Source organism: Atractosteus spatula, chromosome 27, assembly GCF_055471065.1.
Source record: "Atractosteus spatula isolate fAtrSpa1 chromosome 27, fAtrSpa1.hap1, whole genome shotgun sequence".
Taxonomy (NCBI): Eukaryota; Metazoa; Chordata; class Actinopteri; order Semionotiformes; family Lepisosteidae; genus Atractosteus; species Atractosteus spatula.
Genome location: NC_142732.1, coordinates 10,228,196 through 10,244,622, shown reverse-complemented (window position 1 = coordinate 10,244,622; position 16,427 = coordinate 10,228,196). Strand labels below are relative to the sequence as shown.

The window sequence follows — 16,427 nt, the reverse complement described above, 5'->3', positions numbered from 1 at the left end:
AAAAGTTGTCATTGTCCAGCTCTCGGTGCTAAGGAGGAACATGATGATTAGAGTGATTGCCTCAATAAAGATACATACCATCTTCTCTCTTTGAACCAAATTCTTTGAGAGTTTTGTCTGCCTTGCAGTTAGGAGTTGTAATTTAAAAGACCAGAAAACTGCAAGCATTTTTTTGGCACCCAAGTCCCTACCCACTAACTTTAAAATTGTGAGTGAACTATGAACAAACTAAGGGGAAACTACTGTAGAGTGATGCCTAGTTCTTGAAGAACTGTGGTTAGTAGTACAGGGCTCATTTACAGGAATGCATGTGATAACCCGTTCAGGGTGTATAAAGCATTTAGCTGCACATATGAGGCGCGAGTATGTGTTTAGCCTCTTTTTCTTCTGTGATGAAACCTGACGAGTTTCAATTGAGTCAGAGCAGTGGCTCCTGCTGGCTGGAGTAAAGTGAGTTGCTCAATTTAAAGTTTGGGTGATCAGGCAGCCACTTGGGTTCAAGCAGGAGTCCCGTACCAGGCGTTCGTTAATGATCAAAAATTAATATCAGTCACGTTGTTGCTAGAATGATACCTTCCCAGTCCGGAGTGAACTGGCCAAGGCGCGTTGACTTGGGCTGGTTTTCGCCTTCACTCCAAACAGGAGTAGTTTGCAGCACATGAGGATCAGCTAGAGAAAATGATGTTTCACCTTGCTGTAATCGCGCTGCCTGTTAACATCTAGCCAAGCTCTTTTGCTACAACAGGAGCTAGCATTAAGGCTGGCACAGGAGCCACGGCACATCACATATTAACACCCTGATCGGTAGAAAGATACCAACCATGCTGGAGCTAACTGGGCAAGTGGTTTTGGAACACAAGCAGTTTTCCTGATAGGCCACCATTGTCAAAATGGTTTATAACACACTGGAGGTTAAAAAAAATGAATGTAGCAAGTTTTCAGGAGCAGAACGCTGAGTTTTGGTTTTTGGTGGAGGCAGGAGTCTGCTGGGTTTCCTCTTCAATGGGTGAGCTGTTTCCGTGGAAGAGGCTGTGAAAGGGTTTTTCAACTGCTGGGCTCAGGCCAGCATCATGGCTGAGGCTGGGTCGGACGTTCTGCCACAAATTCAATGGCTTGTCTGTCCCAGTAGCCTCCCCCAGTCTCTCATCTGTCCCAGTAGCCTCCCCCAGTCTCTCATCTGTCCCAGTAGGCTCCCCCAGTCTCTCTTCTGTCCCACTAGGCTCTCCCAGTCTCTCATCTGTCCCAGTAGCCTCCCCCAGTCTCTCATCTGTCCCAGTAGGCTCCCCCAGTCTCTCTTCTGTCCCACTAGGCTCTCCCAGTCTCTCATCTGTCCCAGTAGCCTCCCCCAGTCTCTCATCTGTCCCACTAGGCTCTCCCAGTCTCTCATCTGTCCCAGTAGCCTCCCCCAGTCTCTCATCTGTCCCAGTAGGCTCCCCCAGTCTCTCTTCTGTCCCACTAGGCTCTCCCAGTCTCTCATCTGTCCCAGTAGCCTCCCCCAGTCTCTCTTCTGTCCCACTAGGCTCTCCCAGTCTCTCATCTGTCCCAGTAGCCTCCCCCAGTCTCTCATCTGTCCCAGTAGGCTCCCCCAGTCTCTCATCTGTCCCAGTAGCCTCCCCCAGTCTCTCATCTGTCCCAGTAGGCTCCCCCAGTCTCTCTTCTGTCCCACTAGGCTCCCCCAGTCTCTCTTCTGTCCCAGTAGGCTCCCCCAGTCTCTCATCTGTCCCAGTAGCCTCCCCCAGTCTCTCTTCTGTCCCAGTAGCCTCCCCCAGTCTCTCGTCTGTCCCAGTAGCCTCCCCCAGTCTCTCATCTGTCCCAGTAGGCTCCCCCAGTCTCTCTTCTGTCCCAGTAGGCTCCCCGAGTCTCTCTTCTGTCCCACTAGGCTCTCCCAGTCTCTCATCTGTCCCAGTAGGCTCCCCCAGTCTCTCATCTGTCCCAGTAGCCTCCCCCAGTCTCTCATCTGTCCCAGTAGGCTCCCCCAGTCTCTCTTCTGTTCCAGTAGGCTCTCCCAGTCTCTCATCTGTCCCAGTAGCCTCCCCCAGTCTCTCTTCTGTCCCAGTAGGCTCCCCCAGTCTCTCTTCTGTTCCAGTAGGCTCCCCCAGTCTCTCATCTGTCCCACTAGGCTCGCCCAGTCTCTGAATACCACCAGGTTCAAAAGTGAAAAGAAAAAAATCTTTACAATAGTAACGGGCTTTCCCTGCCTGGGAGACAAAAAATAAAACTTCTTACAACTGCAGCAGGCTTCCTCTCGCTGCCTGGAAGTCTGGTGAGGACCGGGTCCCCTGGGCGCCTGCGGGCACAGCTGTGCGCGTGACGCAGAGACGGGTTCGAGCTCAGACCCGCAGCGCTTCGCCTCTTGTCTCTTTTCAGCGTGGAGTGAACCTTTGCTTTATTCGTATAAGATAAGATAAGATATCTCTAAATTGCTTATATACATTGCTTACATATGATCTGTACGTTATATCTATATTTCTTATACACTGCAATGTAGAGGAATGTGTCATGTTCGTACTGTATATAATATGATATGTGGAGCTGGGGTAGCAGGTAATACCACTACATCGGCACTCGAAGCCACACTGTGCTGCGTTTCCATCAAGTAAAGGCGCAGGACCTCGGCGAAGAGCGACTCGCCTCCAGCCGGCGTGTCGGTGATCAGCCTCAGACTCCCCCTCCCGCCTCCTTAATGACAGCCTGCGGCCGCGGAAAGCGCGGCTCCTGGTCAGCGATATTCGAAGCCGGGGGTGTGTGTGTGTGATGCGTCGCGCACGGTTAATATTTAAGTGCCGGGCGAAGGAGCCGGTTCAGTGCGCCGCGCCGCCAGTGTCCTCAGCGCCTGCAGCGATCCCCTGTCCCGCGTCGCTCTCTCCCCGAGCAGAAGATGGCCCCGTCGGTGAGATACCTGTGGAAGCTCAAGCAGACCTTCGTGCTCTTCCTCACGCCCTTCCTCCTCCTGCCTCTGCCTCTCCTCGTCCAGACCAAGGTAGGTCGCGCCGCCTGCGCTCTCAGAAAACCAGAAGAGTTGGTTTTTTCACCCCCTCTCCGTCTGTATTATATTCTGGGTTAAACAGAAAACGCGCATTTTTGTTAAATGCCTCATAATAACCCTCTTTGTCAGTCTTCGTTTCTAGCGCTTCCAAACGCGCAGTTATCTCCCTCCACATCAGGGAATATTTTCTGCGCTCTTAATCGGATAAGCGTTTTTTTTCCCCTCCGTGCTGAACTTTGGAATCGGCTGAAGATTTGTTACCAAGGAACTTTCAATAAATACTTCAAATTCAGTTTGCAATTTTAAAAGTTTTTTTTTCTTTGACGTAAAATGTTGACCCGAAAGCGCTACAATATGTTATATTAATAGTATATAAACATCTAAAGAATATATAAACATTTAATATTATATATTCGATATTTTATTGTAGTTTTACAGCGTTTTTATCTTGCACTATTACCGTTATTTGGTCATTCTATAAGATAGTCAAGGTTACCGGATTTATCGCTACTGATCTGATCCCTAGAACTCGCCGCCTGAACACGGAATATACGCTGGGAACTGCAGCGATCGCTGCTCTTTGATTTTGACATGAAGTTTAGTGTTGATATTAGCCGGGTGATAGTTTAGGACGAGAATGCAGGGGGGGGCAGATCCAAGCTCAAGTTCAAGGAGGACAAAGCCTTTTCATCCCGTGTTGTTTTAACTCTTTCATGTGCAGTGGCCCACGGGAGCCTCGTGATAACCGGGCTCCTCTGTCGCCGTGCAAGCGTGAAAAATACATTTTGCGGCTGACCTCTCTGCTAACCCCTCCCGAACTTTTCATAACACCCAAACCCCCCCCCACCCCCATGGTAAAGAAAAGGCTCTTTCTATCCAGCATCGTTCACTCGTGCACGAGTGAGCAAGGAAATATTTCCACCTCGCATGTTCTTCTTCCCAGCTAGAGTAGAAGGGGACTGGTGTACCAGTTCATGTGCACAGACGTGCCAAACCCTGCATTCCCTCACATTGCAAGGTCAGCAGACCCCTTCCTCTAAAGGCTTCTTCCTTTATTCCTGATGCACAGTGTCCTCCTATCCTTAACGATGCTAATACCGATAATCCTAATTATTTTGTGCGACATCCTTGATTATATAAAAACCCCATAACACTTGGGTCACTGCACTTCAGACTTTGAACCCAGGGAAAGTGTTGTACTGAGACTTTAAAAAACAAAATTCCAAATGAAAAACATGGGCTCATTCGGGTCACCCCAGGACCCTTCCACCTTCGAACAAGACTGTTCAAATCGAGCTCCACGCTCCACCGTGCTGTCCCTGTGACGCGCTGAAGGAGCTGAAGGACTTGGAGTCCGAATTGCTCTTTACTGCAGCAGTGTGAGCGTTGATGTAACCTGCACACAGGGCACTGCAGGGCTCCTGCGTTTGCATGCGAGCTGTTAGCTATTGCTGAACAATCCCAATTTTGTCAGGATTTAGAAGGTTTCCAGTGTTTTGTGTTTTTTACAAGGTTGTGGTAACTGAATAACAGAAGTGCACTTTCTACCTTTTAAACGTTAACAGCCCTCGGAGTTAAAATTGCTTCTGAGTCAAAGTGCACTAGTTTTGTGGTTTGCAGTGCAAACTGTATATATATAAATAAATCCAGAAAACAGGACTTGTGAAACCAAGTCGAACGTGGCTAGTATTTGGGGAAGAGGTGTTCCATTAGGAAATCAAAGTGATGTTGAAGGCTTTCCTGGAATTCAGTTTCCTCTGCATTAGAGTGGCCGTGGGCGCAGAGATATTGGATTTCATGCACACAGTCATCCAAGGTGAAATGCAGGTCCTGAATCAATGTGTGCCATTGCTCCATCGACACGCGTATTACAAGAAGGGGCCCAGGTCTGGTACAAAGACACATTGTGATTCAACTAAACTGAGTAAAAGAGGCTACGTCAAAGCAGAGCCACAGGCTGCCCTGTAAAAGTCAGCAAAGTGCAGACTTGCTTAGATGAGACTTTGGAGCTTAGTAGCAAACATTGTAGTTGGCACTAATGTGACGCAGTCATCTGAATGCTAACGATCCTTGCTTGAGTTACATAGGTTGTAGTGACCTAAGAGCAGGGCATCAGCAGCAGCAATAGAAAATCCTGTATAAAAACAAATTAAATAATGCAGTCACCTACTGACAGGAGGCTTACCTCTCTAAATTATATCTCAAGAGGCTGAACCGAAGAGGTATTTATCTCTGAACCTGATGTTTTAGAAAACATTCATTTGGATCCTGTATCTCTTACAGGAGTGTCATTTTTCTCCTTTATTTTTTCATCTTATACTTTTCCACGAAAAGGTGGCAGATGCAGGTTAGCAACTTTCACTGCGGCCACAAGTGCGAACAAGCACCGTGCACCACTTCGTGCTGGGCGTGCAGAAGACTGCTCCACTTAGCACAGGCACACTGGAACAAGTGCTTCTTTATTGGGTTTAGTCACTCCATTGTGTTTTGAGTGTGGTTGTTTAAAACAAGGATAATAATGTTTAAGTGATGTGCTCTTGCATTGACGTGACTGTACATTGTGCTGATGGCCTGTTGTTCACACTTTGCCCTGCAGGAGGCGGGCTGCGCCTATGTGATCATCCTGATGGCCGTGTATTGGTGTACAGAAGCCATGCCTCTGGCCGTGACCGCCCTGTTGCCTGCTCTGCTCTTCCCCATGTTCGGCATCCTGGAATCCAAGAAGGTGCTAGTCTAATGCCAACTGTAATATAACAGTAGTCTTTGCATTTCATTACAGGTCCTCAGCGACTGGGTAAATTGCTTTAAATCATTTTTGAAACCCTCCTTGCTTATCTAGTTCAAACAAATAAGCCATATAAGGTTGCTTGTGATTAAAAATGATGTAGTCGTCAGGTAAAAAATATGTCTGTCCTGTTTTTCTGCGGCTGTTTAATTCCTTGTGTGTGATGTGTGTTTGTACAGCAGTGGAGGAGCTTATGTACTGTAGATGTGTGTGTCTGAAAGAGTTCTCCCTGTGCTGTCTCTCTCTGGGCAGGTGTGCATGCAGTATCTGAAAGACACCAACATGCTGTTCGTCGGGGGTCTGATGGTGGCTGTGGCTGTGGAGCACTGGAACCTGCACAAGCGCATTGCCCTGAGGGTGCTGCTCATCGTCGGGGTCCGGCCAGCACTGTGAGCAAGACCTGTTCCTACTCCCAGTGCATGAGAGGACAGGGCAGCCCTGCACTTTTCCAGTTTCCACAGAAAATTAAGCTAAAATGACCAAATCAAGCTTAAAGAGAGAAAAAAATATGTTGACCGAGGTTGCCCCTCTGTCCTGCTGAGAGGCTAAATGGAGACGTGGTGCAGATCAGTCATGTTGTCAGGAAAGCTATTCATGTAATCAGTAAATCAGCACTGTGCCTTTCCTGTCCAAGCAAAACAGCAGCTTCCTAATGTTATTCTCTGTATTGTGGTTGAATGAACGCTTGTGGACTAGCTGTGGCCACGCTCTTAACTTGGACAGCGATCCAGCTGCTGTCAGATCTTCGCTCATCTCAGACGACCTGTGTGGTTTTGCCGTTGTCAGGCTGATGCTGGGCTTCATGGGGGTGACAGCCTTCCTGTCCATGTGGATCAGCAACACGGCCACCACCGCCATGATGGTGCCCATCGTGCAGGCCGTGCTGGAGCAGCTCAGCAGCAGCGAGGCCGAGATGCCGGAGATCCGGAGCGGGGATGTCGGGGAGCCCGAGGAGAAACAGCAGAGCAACACGAAGGATGGCCATGGTGTGCATGGGACTGGGCAGGGGGATAAGGGCTACAGTCCTGCTTAGCTTATATAAATGTATAGATCAAGAAGTAATTGTAGGTGGTTAATCTACTTTCAGCATGTTTTTCTTTTCCTGCATTTTCTTCAATACTAGAATGTGCGGGTCCATAATTAATGCAGTGCTTTGCTATATGGGACGTTGCAATTTTACATTTCATAAAGTATTTTAAGAATTTGTACAGAATTTAAAACAGAACAAGATAATTTTGAAGATTGCTTTGTGCTTTAAATATGGTCGTTAAATTGCCATGTCTTCACTCGGTCTGTCCATTGAAGAGTTTATTTTAAGCTCTGGACCCGTAGCAGGACTCTAACCCTACACTTACGCCTGTGACAGCGTGCTCACCCCGCCCTCTGCCCCTGTGCTCTCTCCCGCTGTCGCAGTGGTGGTGAACGGGCTGGGGCTGGCGGAGCCCGCTCGCCGTGACGAGGCGTCAGAGAGGAGGAGGATGGGTAAAGGGATGACTCTGTGTGTGTGCTACGCTGCCAGCATCGGGGGCACCGCCACGCTCACCGGCACGGGCCCCAACCTCGTCCTCAAGGGCCAGATGAACCAGTGAGTGCCCCCCCCCTTCTCCGTCTGTCTGGGCTCCACAAGGGGAGACCGTGTTCTGTCATCAGCGCTCGGTGGCTCGTTGGGAGCTGTCCTGGGTCACTCGCTGTCTGCTCTTCCTGTTCCTCCTCTCTTTTCTTATCTCCCCTAAACTCCTCACTTCTTTAATAATAACAACATTTTCACAAGTGCTTCAGCACTTTAATATATAAATGGGATAAAAGCAAAGCACACTCTGCTTCTAGCAATTGAAGTCGGTTCATTTCAGCTGCAAATTTCTTTGTTGGGCTTGAGTGCGAGAGACACCATGTATGTTTAACGGAACCCCCCCCCCCCCCGATGTCCCCGCAGGCTGTTCCCCCAGAATGGGGATATCATCAACTTCGCCTCGTGGTTCGGGTTCGCTTTCCCCAACATGATCCTGATGCTGACCATCGCCTGGCTTTGGCTGCAGTTCGTCTTCATGGGATTCAAGTGAGTGACCCCGCGAGGGGACCCCAGTTCTCAAGGGGGGGTTTGGGTGTCCGCCCCCTGAGCATGCTCCACGTGCTCACATAGGGGTTTTATCCATCTTCTAGCAACCTGAGGCACAATCACTCATGAACTGATGGACTCTTCCCTCTACAGATCAGTATTTTAAGACCTGGGAGGAACGGTTATATTAGTTACTATAAGCACTTCATTGGCTACATTTTTACATTTAACCTGAGTTTAATCTGTTGATGACTTCAGAGAACCTGCTTGTGACTCTCAAGGACCTAGACTGGTGGCCTCTGCCCTAGACTGATCAGGAATAAGGGCAGAGTCGTATCAGAGCTGCTTTGATTTATTTTATTTCTGGGGTACCTGGGTGCTCCTTATCTGTACCAGCTGTACCTGGGCTCTCTGTATCCCCAACCCCTCTGCCTCAGGCTTTGTCAATAAGCGATTCTGTCCCCACACCAGCTTCAAGAAGACATGGGGCTGCGGTGCGGAGAAGTCGGAGAAGGAGGTCGCCGCCTACAACGTGATCAAGGAGGAGCACCGGCGGCTGGGGCCCATGTCGTTCGCCGAGGTCAACGTGCTGGCGCTCTTCGCCCTGCTCATCCTGCTGTGGTTCACGCGCGACCCGGGCTTCGTGCCAGGCTGGGCCACACACCTCTTCAACACGGACGCCGAGTAGGCCCTGCCGCCGTGCTGTCGCACCCGCGCACACCCACCCACGCACCCGCACGCCCATCCCACGCGGCACAAAACCATCCAGCAGGGACAGACAGGCGCACAGACCCCCACTGACTCCCCCTGGACACAGGAGGAAAAAAACACATTCAGGCACTGCCAAGCGCTGACACACATGTTCACGAGCACATATCGAACGGCACAAATACAAACAGAGGAAACGCAAGAATGGACACAAACGCTAATTTGCAAAAGCCTCGTAATCTGTTATCTGCTCCTGCCGCTGCGGACTGGTCAACATTCTTATCTTATGAATGACCAGAAAAAAAAACTTCCTCTGAATAAGTCATGAATTAAAGTTTGTAAAGTTCAACCCTATCTTTATCAATCTGGAATACAGTGTGCCGAAAGTTTGAGTGATGTTTTGTCATTGAGCTAAAACATTTATGAAGCTCTCGGTGCAGGGGCAAGCAAACCCTTTGTGTGTTAATGGTGATCTTCGGTGAAAGCTCAATAAAACCAGCGCACATTTAACAAGGGCTTACAGTGTATGAAATAATAATATACATAATATAATATAGTAAACTCAGACAGACTTTGTTCCAATGGTGGAATTAGAAAGTGCTTACATGCTGATAAGCAGTCCTGACCCAAGACTCAAACCTGCAGGTATGTGACTGATGCCACCGTCGCCGTCTTCATCGCGGTGCTCCTCTTCATCATCCCCTCCAAAAAACCACGACTCTGCTTCTGGAGGTCCGAGAGTTATGAGACAGGTAACATGGCTTTTCTTCTTGCTCCCACAACTTCAGAAATACGCCCCGGGACCCTTGATCCCCTGTTTTAGCTGCCCGCTCTGTTAGAAATCCAGCAGGCTGAAATTGTGGTTAGGCTGGGCCCCTGTGTGACAGGGCAGCTGTGACACTTTGTGCCTAAGTGTTGTGAAAGAATAAATGCAGTACTCTCTTGACATGTGTGTCTGGCCAGGCCTGGCACCCCTGTCACACGGTACCACGCTTGCTTGTGGAGGTAGGAACCCAGGCAGGATTAAGATTACAAGGTGGCTGAAAAGCACGTGCAGTGCGAGTCTGATTCCCCCACCCCATGGCCGTGTTGTTCCCCTCTCCCAGAGCCCCAGCGCCAAAGAGTCCCGGCCCCGCTGCTCAGCTGGAAGGTGGTGCAGAAGAAGTTGCCCTGGAACATCGTCTTGCTGCTGGGTGGCGGCTTCGCCCTGGCCAAGGGCAGCGAGGTGAGGAGGGAGCACGGGCTCTCATCGAGCAACACGGACCGGGCCGACGAGCTGAGCATAGATCCTGCATAGATCACACATGCCCACCCTCTGACAGCACAGTCAGACGTCTGCCCGACATATCTATAAGCCACAAACTATCAAACAACAAACAGCCCTTTGTTGGTATGTTAGTATTATATATTAATTAGATGGAAAATATGAAAGAAAGAATAATGCAGTAAGATCGGTGTAAAAAAACCTAATCTGGACATATTTCAAAAAGGAACAGTCAAAACTGGAGAAGAAGGCAGCCTTGGCTGAGGATCGAACCCAAATGGCAGGCATTGCAAGCTCGCTCATTACTAATTTATCGGTCAACCCTCATTTTTATAGTTCTGAATGCTGCAAACTGCTCATATGATAGTCATAGTTTTGCTTCCCGTTCTGCCCTTCCTGCCAGACACCTGTCTGGCTCACGCTGTGCTTTCACTCCTCCCCCAACACTCTGCTGTCCACCTGTGGCGGCCTGCTCGGCCCCTGGAGAACCTAATGCTGGCTGTGTGTCCGCTCTCCAGGAGTCCGGCCTGTCCAAGTGGCTGGGGGGCCAGATGACCCCGCTGCACACCATCCCCCCCTGGGCCATCGCCATCATCCTGTGCCTGCTGATCGCCACCTTCACCGAGTGCACCAGCAACGTCGCCACCGCCACGCTCTTTCTGCCCATCCTGGCCTCCATGGTAAGAGCGTGCCCACAGAGCGGCCTCCTTCCACCCACATGCCCCGTCAGCCGCAGGTGTGCAAGGTCTCAGACCAGGCCGCTCAACACGCAGCTCATTCAGTCCCTTTCACTGCAGGGCACTGTTACACTGTCCTTCTCAAGAAGCGTGCAGCCCTGAGCAGTCTGCAGTGGTAAAGTCACTAGGTGTTGCGGACAAACCTGAAACCACAGTAGCATTATGGGGAAAACAGAGCGTCAAAGTATGGAACAGTAGGTGACTGTAAAAAAAAACAAATAAATCCAGGGTGAAACTGTGCTACACCTGGGAAAAGACACTGTACCGTATGTTGCTCCGGCAAATTTCCATGTGTACCTGCTTCAGCAGCAGGGATTCAGCTGTCTGCATCCAGGTTGTAAAGTGAAAGGGATCAGCAACAATAAGATAAACTGCTCTCTGGATGACGCTCTTCTGAACCTTGTTATGAAATGTGGACTAATCACTAATCCACTAATCTGATTGTCTCAGGTCCTCTATATTTCATAAACACAGCAAAGGGCTCCAGTAGGATAGAGGGCTTTCCAGTTATTTTAGTGAGAGAACTTGTGCGAGTTCTGGGGTGCTCCATGTGTGTCACATGACAGTGGTGTACCATATGTCAGAGAACAGAATGTACAGTAAGAGTAACAGATACTCACGGTCTCTTGCAGTGCCCCATATAGTACCAGGCAATAAAAACCTGATGGGATTCAAATTAACTTATGCTTAACTTACACAGCATGCAACCCTCTTTTCTTACTGTGCACCTGACCGGACAAGCACGATAAAGAAGCACCAAAAGCCCTAACATCTAAGGCCCCGGTCAGAGATTCGCAAGTGAGGAATGCCTGTGGCTTGGAAGTGCGGTTAAGAATTTGCAAAAATCTGCTCAGACCAGCCAAAATTCCCACGCTCTGCTGCACAGCTTGGCAGGGGCCCTGGGCTGTTCTGGCCCTTCCCCAGGAGACTCCTCCAGCGAGGAGAGTTGCCCCTGTCGTGTGCACTGGAGCTCGGCATCCGCCAAAAGCAAGTTAGGGCCAGCCAGCGGTTTTGGGAAGAGGAAGAAAGAGAGGGAAAAGCATGCCAATTTTGACTCAAGGTGGTTTTAAGGATAAGGAGGCAGAGAGCATCAGTGCCAACGCTGAATGGTCTCTGCATTGCCCAGCCTCCTTCTCTCCACTGTCTCTGCCAGTGTCCCAGATCCTCCAGTCCTGGCTGCGTCAGAGCCGTGTCTGCTAATGTGTGACAGCTTAAATTATCAGGTCTACTCTGACATGGCTGTTCTGTCTAATTGAGGCTCAGAGAGGGGGGCCCAGCTGATGTCTCACTGTGTGAATGTGCCTACATTGAATGAGTGGGTTAATGAGACAACTTTGCCCCTATGGTTTTTGTCTGGATTCTTTCAAAAGTCTTTACTTTCTTTACTGATGGTTATTTATATCCCCCATGCCATTTTAGACAAGCTGTCAACTAAAAACTGGTAGAATTGCTGAAGTAAGTCCGTGCAATACACTGACATAACAGTTTTGATTTTGATGTTCATGTTCATTCATGTACTACACTACTACATAGATAAAATACAGGATAAACTTCCAGGAATTATTTGTTTGTTTTTAAATAGCGTGATGCAATATATTAATAAGTCAAGTTAATACAAAACTAAAATTGTACTTCACCAGCAATAAAAAATGCTCTTCATGATTCGCAATCAAAATCCTCAAGGCCGCCTGTGCTGTTCGCTTTATGCTTCACGGAATATAATAGCTTTATATCAAGAGAAACTGCCTGCATCCACAAAAACATGCATCTAAAAGATTAAAAGGGAATAAAACTGAATGTTTTCTTATCTTCACCGAAAGAGGTCCCTGGTAATTGGTGCAGTTGCTGTCTCACTGACGTGTCCCCTGGCCCTGTGCTCAGTGGTCTAAGTCAGCTGTGTGTCTTTTCAGTGCCAGTCTATCGGCGTGAACCCCCTGTATATCATGGTGCCCTGCACACTCAGCACTTCCTTCGCCTTCATGCTGCCCGTGGCCACTCCTCCCAATGCCATCGTCTTCTCCTACGGCTACCTGAAGGTCTCGGATATGGTGAGTGCCAGCTGGACACATGGTCAGCCCAGAGTGCCGCCTGCTGCTTAGAAACAAGTGTATTTACTTGCCTGTGTCCCTGTCCAGGCCAAGACGGGGATTGTGATGAATGTGATCGGGATCATCTGCATCACCCTGGCCATTAACACCTGGGGCAAGGCCATGTTCGACCTGGACTCCTTCCCCACCTGGGCCAACACCACTGGGGTGTGAGGGACAGCACCCGGCCTTAGTCCCCGGGGAGGGACAGTGAGGGCCCCTATTGCCCTCCTAGCGGGGGGCAGCACAGAGATGCCCCAGCCTTTTCCACGGCGGGTCGAACCTCAGGGCTGGACTGCTTCTGCACTCTGACACGGACTCACTGGCTGGCAGCTGGAGCGCAGGGGACGAGGGCTTTTTTAACTGGAACACTAGGTGGCCTCTTCGTAGTTGAGCAGATTGCCTTAGAATGTGACAATACGGTGTAAGTGACCATAGCGTTATGCAGTACCAGCCAGCCCATGCTAGAAGCAACACTCCTGTGTCCGTAGCCCAGTACAAGCAAGGAGAAACAGCAAGTCAGTCGGCCGCATCTCCCAAGTCCCCTTCTTACACCTGGCTCACCCCCCCCCCCGCCTCCCGAATCTGATGCATCAGATCCTTTCAGCTTTACACACAGACTCCTACAGCCACGCCAGCAAAAACCAGAGACCTGAGCCCCCTTCTCCATGTAACCATGCTGCAGAATAAGTGCCTTGTCAACAATTTTGTATCAATGAGCTGAAAGGGTCAAACCTGCTCCTTCCTTGCTTTCCCCACTGCGTCAGTCAGCCAGGACAGCTCTTCCGTTTCGCCATCCGAATCAATTTTCCTTTGGGCTTGATTTTGAGACGTCAGCCTGTGACAGCGGCTCCGTTTTAGAGCCCCTGGCTGTAAAATGAATAACTGGCACTGCTTTGGAAACGGGTCTGCTGGTTTATCTCTTAGTTTTGTTTCATTGTAGCTCCTGGTGCATCATCATCACAGGTCTCAAACGCACCTCTGAGCACGACTGATTCTCCTCAAGGTGAATCACAGCTCAGCAGTGAAGTGAACCGATTCCTCTCCTCCACACTATGTGTTTTTCACATCACATTAAAATGCACCCTACCCTTGACTATTACAAGTTACAACATTTCAAGCTGCTGATCTGAACAATTTTTAGAACAGTTTTTTAAAGCTTTATAGAAAGTATTTATTTTTTTGTGTAGCTGTGAGTTGATTTCTGTTGCTAAGCGTGATTAACCGTTTAATCATTGTTGTGTTATCATCACTGTCATTCTAACTGTGGTAATTTTGTAGTTTAACTTAAAATTAACATTCCCAAATATTTATATAATAACAGTTAAATGTGCTGTTTATAGAGGTGTGATTGCACCCTAATTCTATGCAATAATTCTCATGAGTTTTTTAGATCTCTTAAAAAAGGAAAAGTATATTTTCAATTTCTCTTTATTTTGTATGGTGTATAGTTGTGAACAACTGAAAAATTGTGTTCAATGGATAAACACTTTTCAAGGAATGGTGCTTCGATACAATACGTGTAATGCTTAAAAACATCCTCCTGTAGGTATTGATTTGGATACCCCTGTTAATTTTGTGTTCATCTATGAGAAAACTATTTTTAGTACCTCCCTCCAGGCACACACACAGCTCTTGTATTCAGAAAATAAACTTTCCAATAAAAGCTTCACCATCCCAAAGAGGTGAGACAAAGTTAATATACATATTCCTGTTCGTAAGGCCCATGTCCTGTATACCAGAATAAAACAAATATCAAGACTGCGCGTGCTGGATTGGCCTGATCTCAACATGCAATAGCTCGCATGTCTCTTGGTCTTAGAAGCAAACCTTTCCTCAAAAAGTAAACATTTTTTATCAATGAAAGCAGAATGAGCCTCCAAACAACACCCTTCAAGTTTAGGAATCCTGTGGCTTCTGTCCTGGTTGTAAATTGACTGTGTGGTCTGAACTGGGCTCCAGTGGAGCAGATCTGAATGGAAGGGAAGCAGCATGACAGACTCTTTAGCGGCAGTCCTGGAGAAAATGGCAGACTAATAATTATCGCTCTAAAGTGAATGATTAGTTTGTATCTCCGGTGATTCACAGAGCTGTCCTGCACTCAGACGGGCTGACGATCTTCTTTTTTTAGGCTGCCGTCGTCAGAAGATGTTAACGCCAACTCGGGGCATTAGTCATTCAAATAAAAGCTCAGACGATGCAATTAGGTCGTGTGTTCCCGAAGCTGGAGAGACCTGATCCCTCCGTGATTTAGAGATACAACGAATGCCGTTGTGAAAGTCTGAGAAGAAAGACTCCGATACCTAGAAACGCACAGATGTCTTGATTTTTTTATGTGAAAGCTGAGAATCATGTTGAATGAAAAGGTTCGCCATGAAGCATTTCTGCAGAATTTCTTTCCGAATTTTTGTTTTTGTGCTGCAGAAGAAGTGAGGGATGTTCCAGTTCATAATTGAGTAAGCAGGGCCTTGCGCCAAAGACAACACAAAAGGAGAAATGTGGAAATGTTGATCGATTTTACAGTCCTCAGCATTTCGTAGGTGGGTGTGGTGCTAATGTTCCCGAACCACTGGGGACAAATTAATTCAGCAATCCATCACATTTTGCAATATATTTAACTTGGCGTGATTCCACCAAGGTGAAACTGTGCACCATTTCTGGGCTGTTTTGGTGACATTCTGTAATTTTTTTTTATCAGGCTTGCACAAGACCAGTTTTGGAGAAATGTAGTTCTAATAAGCAAGTATTCAAGTTTGAAAAGGAAAATGTGGGATAACATTCTTCTAGTCTTTTTCTCTCCAGTTTAACACTGTTCTAACAAGTGGATCTTGATACTGTCGGTGCAATGTGCAATAACACGGCTAGCAAAAAATATGTTTTGTGTTGTACTTTGTTTACTCATTTGCTGACCTATTGTAAGTCCTGTAATTAAAATATAAGGGAAAATTAGATTCATGTGCCTGATTTTTTTTGAGAGGGTTCAAAATAAAGTTTCATCAGATAGGCTTTGCTGGTTATACAACTTGTGTGCCCTGCATCACCCCTTCAAAGACGAAGGTGATCCACTGACTCCCGAGATACGACCAGATCAGAGTGCTTCCGCCTTCTCACCTGTTCCAGATCGGCACCGTTTCAGAACCCCTGGGCACATTTCAAAACTCACACACTGGGCCACCAGCACAGGCGCGTACAACTGTTATATTCCAGTTGAGCTGTAAAAGACTGCAGCTGAGCTGAATTCCATTCCAGCAGGCGATGTTGGATTAATTGGTTAATGTTCACGGCAGCAAGGAATGAGGGGAGCCAGGCTGGATCAGTGCTTTATACGCACTGCCGCCTCTCTATGGGCCAGTCCACCGAGCAAGAGCAAGAGATTAAAGTTCAGACAGGATGGCTGAAAAACCAACACATTTACGGACACATTCTGGGCGCAAAAGCGCCGCTCTTAGCTTACTGGTTAAACACTGTGGTCAATCAGCTACGGTCACAGAAAACCGGGTCTCTTCCCTCTGTGCGTCCCATTTCAGTCTCAGCGCTGAAGGGCTACGCTGAAGGGAAGGAACAGAAAACCTTCGAAAAATAATAACACCTGCAAGTTTTGGTTACAGTATCTGCAAATTAAAACAACTGAATTCCATACCGGTCATTTTCCAAATAAGCCGTCTCTTTGAAAAATCCATGTGCTTTGTTGCCATTTTAAGGGCAGAAAAGGCTTTGTGAATTTTGCCCATTGTCTTCTTAAAATGAACTCAATTTGTCGACCTCGAAATAAGTAAATAAATGAAATAAAGCAGAATGACAGCA

The 16,427-nt window shown here is 48.0% G+C and overlaps 1 protein-coding gene across 1 annotated transcript; it reads left to right on the top strand.

Moving 5' to 3' along the window:
• The first annotated feature begins 2,727 nt into the window (after positions 1-2,727).
• slc13a5b (solute carrier family 13 member 5b) lies at positions 2,728-15,572 on the top strand. The gene is made up of 12 exons (XM_088907286.1): positions 2,728-2,980; positions 5,583-5,711; positions 6,024-6,160; positions 6,558-6,757; positions 7,185-7,356; positions 7,705-7,827; positions 8,299-8,511; positions 9,181-9,287; positions 9,642-9,760; positions 10,318-10,479; positions 12,447-12,584; positions 12,672-15,572. The coding sequence occupies exons 1-12, from the start codon at positions 2,879-2,881 to the stop codon at positions 12,795-12,797; spliced, it is 1,728 nt and encodes a 575-aa protein (XP_088763412.1). The 5' UTR covers positions 2,728-2,878; the 3' UTR covers positions 12,798-15,572.
• The last annotated feature ends 855 nt before the right edge of the window (positions 15,573-16,427 follow it).

Excerpts from the sequence above, each read along its gene's own strand:
- slc13a5b (XM_088907286.1), top strand. The coding sequence starts at position 2,879 with ATGGCCCCGTCGGTGAGATACCTGTGGAAGCTCAAGCAGACCTTCGTG. Across the intron at positions 6,758-7,184 it reads CAACACGAAGGATGGCCATG|TGGTGGTGAACGGGCTGGGG; the intron begins GTGTGCATGGGA and ends CCGCTGTCGCAG. Across the intron at positions 9,288-9,641 it reads GTCCGAGAGTTATGAGACAG|AGCCCCAGCGCCAAAGAGTC; the intron begins GTAACATGGCTT and ends CCCCTCTCCCAG.